Raw genomic sequence first — 8,083 nt, forward strand, 5'->3', positions numbered from 1 at the left:
TAAAGCCTACATACAGTTTGTGAAATTCCTTCCTAAAGATTCGTACCATTCTACTCTCCAAGAAGTTTTTTTCTTAATTGTAACTTTTTGAAAAACGTTTTCTCTAAATAAATATATATATATATATGTATATATATGTATATATATATATATATGGATATATATATATATATGTATATATATATATATATGTATATATATATATATATGTATATATATATATATGTGTATATATATATATATATATATATAGATAGATAGGCACAGGAGTGGCTGTGTGGTAAGTAGCTTGCTTACCAACCACATGGCTCCAGGTTCAGTCCCACTGCATAGCGCCTTTGGCAAGTATCTTCTACTATGGCTTTGGGCCACCCAAAGCCTTGAGTGGATTTGGTAGACGGAAACTGAAAGAAGCGCATCATGTGTGTGTGTATTTGTCCCTTCACCATTGCTTGACAACCAATGTTGGTGTGTTTACATCCCCATAACTTAGCAGTTTGGCAAAAGAGACCAATAGAATAAGTACTAGGCTTTAATTCCTGGCTTTAAGGGTATTGTGAAAGGCCTGGTTGGAGAGGCCCAACCTTCCAAGTTCTTTTACAGAGCTTAGAAAAAGAGACCAATAGAATAAGTCCTGGGATCAATTCATTCGACTAAAGGCTAAATGCTCCAGCATGGCTACAGTCAAATGACTGAAACAAATAAAAGAATAAAAGAATATAGGATGCAGTGTAAATTATGAGAATATACATAACTCTATAAATGAGATGGAATGTTCCATTAAACTATCACAGCCTGTGATATGGGATATCTCAATAATAACCAAACACAAATGACAATGGTCTGTTCTGATGTTTTCTATGCCAAATAAACCGACATTCTAATTACTAAGCAAGTTGATTAAATTATCAGAATTAAATTTTTTTTTTTCTTTCAGAACCAACAGTGTGCTTATTGGGATGAATCCTCTGGTCAGAAACCACGTTGGTCAACCAATGGCTGTAATACAACCACCAATGGTCCTGGAGATAAAGTAGTTTGTTCCTGTAATCACCTTACAAGTTTTACTCTACTGGTTGGTAATATTATGACAAGTCATAAGTACCAGTAATTCAGCAGTTATGTTTATGTATCAATAATTTTAAAGAGTTGTATATACTAACACACCTACTGGACTTTGTGTTGATTGGTAATATAGGAATATTAATAGGGGTTATTGTATTTTTATTTTTAAACTTTGGATTGAAATGGGAGTTGCGTTTGTGATATATAATGATTTTTAGATTTATGAGATAAAAATATTTAAAGCTTGATTATAGGGGGATAAGAGAATTTTACTTTTTTTTAAATAAAATATCAAGAGTTTTAATTTTATTAAGGTTGATAAATGGTAAGACAGCATTGTTCTTGTTGCTATTTCTGTTATTAGTTTAAATTTAGGATGGTACCTTTTAGATGTATCGAACTACCATTCTCAATGAAATACATAGGAATTCCTCCAGCATTGATATGAATTGGAGGGAGGCAGAATCATTTCTCCTGGTTTTGAAATTCATTGTGCTAAAACTATCCGAATAGTTGAAGTAGTTGTATGCTGTCAACTTAATGTGTCAGCCCACTGAAGGGAATAATACTGACCTATGATTGGCCCTTTTCTATTGACCAATCTGGGATGGAGGAGTAGCAGTTTTTCATTTTGGCAATTTCATGGCAATATGTTTCTGCAGTAATGGTTTTGCTGGGTTTTAAGAAGTTATAGTGGATGAATCCAGCAGTACACCACCAAACAATCACCATAACCTTCTTTTTGAAGAGCTTGGGTTTGGGGAAGGTTTTCGGTGCTTCATTCTGGTCCAACAAGTGCAAAGAACATTTTTTTTATTATTGTACAGAATCCTCTTTTCATTGCAAGTTATAATGAATCAGTCTGGATATGGAGAAGAAGCAATGAGTGAATTTCATATCTGCGCATTTTCTGATTTTCATTCAAATCGTGTGATACCCATTTGTTGAGCCGTTTTAGTTTTCTGATTGCATGTAAATGGTTTCAGGCAGTTTTCTGGCTAATTTGAAGTTATTTTGCCAGATCTAGAGTGGTTTTATGTGGATCTTTCTCAATGATGGTCTTCGATTGACTGTCATCAATGACAGATGGATGTCCAAGGCTCAGGTTTCCACTGTGAAATCGTTTAAACCATTTTTGTGTTGACCACACACTGGTCATTTCCTCACCAAACATTTCGTTGATATTGTAAGCAGTTTCATCTGCTCTACATCCTCTTTTGAAGTTGAATAGCAAAATTGCTCGAATATCGCGCTTTGACAACTCCATTTCAGATGATTGTAACAACGGTGAAAAAATACCAATAGTAGTTTATTGATGCATTTGGGCAAGTCTATGTCTGTATTATCAAACAATTGCAAAAACAATGTTTAAAAAAAATTCAAAACTGCCAAAATCCGGAACAAATTCTTCATGGTTCAAAACATTGCTTACTTTTTACTCAACCTGATATACATTATGACGGCAGTGAAACTTCATATTAGAGTTGTGCAACACGTAATAGAAGATAACCCAATAATACATTGTTTCTAATACAGTTTACTGTAGTCCTCACCTTCTTCATCAATGCTATATCCACTTATGATTTATATAAGTATTGATTGACACAGATGAAATGAAGTGGAGGGGGAGTTAATATGTTGTTGTTTGTGTCTGTTTCAGGATGTCGAGCAGCCCTCATTTGTTTTGTCACACGTTAGCTGTGGAATATCATTAGTCTTGCACATTCTTATAGCAATTTTTTATGGTTGTATCAAGTAAGCATTTCAATTTCTATTTTCTTTTAAAAACTGTTTAAATACCAAGAGACAGCATCCATCACTTTGTAGGGTTCTCACAGGCTGGTAAGATCAATGTGGTTGATGTCTATAGGAAAAAACACGAATGAACGGACAATTTCGAAATGTTGTCACTCTGATGAGGATTGACAGGACAAATATGGTAGTGTAGGTTTTTTGAGTGACTCTCAGTAAGGATGACATAAAAAAGAGAAAGGGCTAGGGATGAGGGAAGTCTATCATGTGTATTTAGTTTATAGCTTGTTAATTCAGAAAATTACAGACCAATAAGGTAGTAACAGTAATGACTCTGTCTCTACTACTACTACTACTCTACCGCTCTCTACTATTTTTATGCATTATAATGGTAAGCAAGTTGTTATAGTGTGTTGGTGAGTTAAGATTGATGCTATTCACCCAGATCAACTTCTTTTGAGTGTGGTCTACAATATGTGTGTGTGTGTGTAGATAGAGGCAACACCCTCTCATAGAAGTGAGCAGTGCTCTATTTTGAAACTGACTTGAGATTTGTAGAATATCAGCATTTGCTTAAAGTTAGTCAGTATCGCCTGACCCTAAACAGCAATCTAAGTTTTCCTGACACAGTGTTAGCAATGGTCTATACATACATAATACATACATACATACATATATACCTACCTACATAATACATACATACATACATACATACATACATATTGGGGCCCTGGGATATGTAACACACTGCCTAAATACCAATCTTGAGAAATTAGGCTTCTCAAAACCAGAAATGAGAAAGCTAATTCGAAGACTACAGATCCAATCCATCACTGGAACTGTAAAAATCTGTAAAACTTTACAAAACTTTGTCATTTAAATATATATGAGCATGTCTAGATATGCAACTATATGCATGAAACAAAACATAGAAATTTGCATCACCAGTCTGGAACCCCTATCTTGCTTAGGACATTGACTTCCTGGAAACTGTTCAGAGATGTGCAACCATGCAAATACCTTCCATCCAGTATCTACCATACTCTGTACATCTTGCTTCCCTGGGCATAGATAATTTGAAGCTCTAATGTCTGGCAACACTCACAAAATTATTAACCATTGTGCCAACCAACCTCCTTGAGAACTTTTTCGAGCTCTATGTGTCTAACACATGTGGGGCATGTCTACAAAGTCAGAAAACAGCACAGCTCCCATGACTTTCGGAAACATTTTTTCACACTCAAAGTTGCTGAAGCATGGAATAAACTGCATCAGTTGTTAGCTGCTTAGACATTGCATCCTTTAAAACTTCCATGCTTCCTGAAATTCGCCAACACTACACCTGATAATACAGTTCTATATTTAAGCGATGAGGAATTATGTACACTATTTACATTATTTACATTATTTACATTTGACGGATATTTGTCCTCATTTGCATGCTGTTAACACAACATTTCGGCTGATATACCCTCCTGCCTTCATCAGGTGTCTTGGGGGAAAGTTCTCATTCCTAAGGTATTTTTCAATGTTATTATTCAGGTTACTGCTTGGAATCGAACTCGGAATCTTGGGGTTTGTAGCCCGCACTCTTAACCACTACACCATATGCCCATAAGCATAGTAGTTAAGAGTGTGGGCTACTAAGCCCAAGATTCCAAGTTCGATTCCAGGCAGTGACCTAAATAATAATAATAATAATAATAATAATAATGATAATAATAAAATGTCCTGATGTAGTACCAGGCAGTGGCTCTCGTGGCTTCTGATCTTAATTGATTGGAAGTGTTATCATGTACATTGTTTTGTCTTGGTATAAAAGATGGGCTACAGCAAATATTCTGCTTAATACCACAGATTTGCTTGTCAGTTGCTTGACCTTAACCAGTTGAGCATGTTTCTTGGTGGCTGACGATATGTGCATCTCTGATCATGAGCAGGAGTAGTTGGGGAGCATCATAGCCACGTGTTGAGAGAAATTCTTTGGGGTTTGAATAATTCACCTTTGGAAACATGGGTGTTTTGCTCAACATCCTTAAACAAACCTTATTCAGGGACCTTTTGAGTGAGATGGGCTACTCGACCTGAAGAAAATTCTAACTGGGCCCCACCTGTGAGGTCATGCGCCATTTATCTTGATATGAGATCACCATGTCACGCACATATGGTTGTGATGCATGTGCCTTGTGTACCCTTATCAGACGGGTAGTCATGATGGGTATACTGAGCTTCATATATTTTACCCCAGTGTCACTTTGATGGCATGCCCTGCTCTCTCACTCAATAATAATAATAATAATAATGATAATCGAAAAATACCTTAAGAATGAGAACTTTTCCCCAAGACACCTGATGAAGGCTGGAGAGTATATCAGCTGAAACGTGTTAACAACAAACAAGACAAGGACAAATATCAGTCAAATGTAAAATAATGTACTACACTTGATATTTCCCCTTCCATGTGCATGCACACATGTATATCATGACTCATACACTGTTCACTTTCCTGACTTTTGTACATAATTCTATGTACTGTACATGCACCTTTGATGAGTCATAGTGCACCTGAGGACTATACACAATCATTTCATTATTATTATTATTACATACAAGCCTTGAATCAAGGTCAGAACCTGGCTCTTTCTCTATTGGCAGGGAATCTTGAAATAGAACTGAATAATGACATACATACAAACATGCATACATACATACATACATACATACATATAAACAAAAATACCCTGTTGTTGATGTTGAAATTCCACTGAAGGGGCTTTGGATCTAGGTTAGAAACCAACTCTCTCTATTGGCAAGAAATCTTGAAATAAAACTGAATACATACTTACATACATACATACATACATTCTCTTCTTGCTCACTTTCCCTCCACTTTTCACTTCACTGTGTCCCTGTCATTTTTTCTTGCTCCTCCTTAATTCTTTTGACCCTCTGCCTCTACCTCTCTCTCTTCTCTTCCCACATGACCAGTGTTTGGCCAAGCCTGATCTTTCTTTCTTGGCTGGCCGTTGTGCGTGCAACATCGATATACCTCCCTGTGCCTGTGAAATCTTGTATCCCTGTCATAAGGCTTTATTTCCACACACGCCAGCTTAATTTAATTCGTCCTTAGTCAAAAGACACCTGTTGTTATGTCCTGTTATTTTTATTGTTTTTGTGCAACATTGTTCGTTTTTTCCGTCCTTGTTTTTGTATACATTCGCTGCTTTCTTCCAAGGAATCTAATGCTCTTAGCTTAGTTTTTCCTTGGGGCTGGCCAGATTGGAGCAATATCAAGAATAACCAGCCGAAATTGCAAAGATAATCTGGATCTCGACTGAGGTAAGAAAACTCCGAATGACCTGTCCGTGTTTTTTTTTGTATCGTCTATCTGGATGTTTTGTTTCCCTTTCTTGTATCACCTAACTGTTTGGATGTTTTGCATTCTTGTCCCATTTTGTATTATTTATATACATACATACATACAAAGGAGAAAGAAAGTGTCTTGGATCAACTGTTGATTAATCATGCTATCATTCTTCATCATATCAGAGTTGAAATAATCCTTCTGTCAGACCAAGACTTGGTACTTTGTAGCCTCATCCTTCAACATTCTAAGATTAGACCAAAGTTGCTGACCTTAATGCCCCCATTTGACAACTTGAACCTACAGAAAAGTTTTTGTTGACTGTTCCTTCACTGAGATAAGTGACTTGACAGTTACCTGAAGACACAATTACTCACGTGTTTATTTCGTCCCATCATGACTACCACTGGTAAATGCAAATTCCCCACAAAGATAAAAACACACATCAGAAAAATAAACAAAACTCACAAAAATCAATGGTTAAAAGACTGTGAGCCACAACAAAATCCCCCTCTCAGGGGGCAATAACTACACCATAATTGTATAAACTATATTTCCAGAATTGCATGAAGTTTCTTGTTAATTACCAAAAGGCTGCTGAAGAAGACAGGGTGGTTGAAAAAATTTCATCCCAATCCCAATGTCTTTTATTCCTTTACAAAATAGAACAGGACTGCTTTTTCATCTCTCAGCCCCTAATCAATATACTGTGTTAGGCCCACTTCTATTTATTATTATATATATATATATATATATATATTGTTTGTTGTTGTTGGTTGCCTCTCGTGTTTCTGAGCTTGCAATCCAGTTCACTTTCCTGGATGTTTGAACCGCAGATGGCTCCGCAATCCAAGGGTTGCATGAAACATACGGGGACGTTGTAGACAAGGGATAGAAGGGGCTGGTTTGGGAAGGAGAAGGCGCTGCTTTCTCTCCCATCTCTTGAGTTCAGCTCTTGCGACTCAGGCTTTCTCGAAGTCCACTGAACCCATTTTAATGATGTGTCTCCAGAAGGGTCTATTTGCCGAGATATCTTCCCAGTGTGCGGGGTCGATGTTGGTGCTTTTTAAGGTTGATTTGAGTTGGTCCTTGTTCTGCCTCAAGGGGGCTCCACGAGGACGTTTTGCTTCAGACAGTTCACCATAGAGACAGATCTTAGGAAGGCGGTGTTCATTCATCCGACAGATGTGACCTGACCATCAGAGACGATTTTCAATGATCAAGGCTTCGATATATACATATAAATTTAAATCAAGAAAATGATGGAGAAATATTTATCAACAACAATTGACTAACATCGATTATTACTTTTTAATACAAAAACTTCTATTAAAAAGGAGAAAATCGATGTTAGTCAATTGTTGTTGCTCAATATTTCTCCATTTTCTGCTGAATTTAAACTTGATTCCTGATAAACTCAAGTTTCTTTTTGTCATTGCCTATATCCTATAAGCATAATATGTTTGCATATGTATGCCCAGGGTTAACATAGGTAATTTATACCTGTAGTTAAATGGATATTCTTATCCCTTAGATGGTTATTCCAACTGCTAACTCTACTAACCATATATATATATGTAGTGAAACTACCTATCGCCATTAGATACAAAACTACTATCGCCATTACATACAATCTTCTCATTTAAATATAAATAAATGCGAGCGTAGTAGAGAACCCATTCCTTGTCATCACGTGACTGATTATTATTCGAATCGGCAACTTCTTCGAACCGTTCCCGCCAGAACGCAAACTGACCAATCACGGCCCCTAATAAGGTCATGTGATAGAGTATATTTCTACCATCTGGTGAGCCAATAGTTTGTTATAAATAGCTTTAACTCAGCGGCCAAATTTGTCTCGGTCCAGTTTCTCTTTGAGAACTGTTCCGTGTACCACACGAC

At 36.6% G+C, this 8,083-nt stretch overlaps 1 protein-coding gene across 1 annotated transcript in view; it reads left to right on the top strand.

Annotated features, from left to right (window-relative positions):
* LOC106882527 (uncharacterized) overlaps positions 1-8,083 on the top strand; it is a 100,415-nt gene that overhangs the window by 67,676 nt on the left and 24,656 nt on the right. Inside the window, exons 32-33 of the mRNA XM_052965891.1 lie at positions 938-1,075; positions 2,726-2,820. Coding sequence (XP_052821851.1) covers positions 938-1,075; positions 2,726-2,820 — 233 coding nt within the window. The remainder of the gene's footprint in view (positions 1-937; positions 1,076-2,725; positions 2,821-8,083) is intronic.

The sequence above is a fragment of the Octopus bimaculoides genome, chromosome 2 (genome assembly GCF_001194135.2).
Source record: "Octopus bimaculoides isolate UCB-OBI-ISO-001 chromosome 2, ASM119413v2, whole genome shotgun sequence".
Taxonomy (NCBI): domain Eukaryota; kingdom Metazoa; phylum Mollusca; class Cephalopoda; order Octopoda; family Octopodidae; genus Octopus; species Octopus bimaculoides.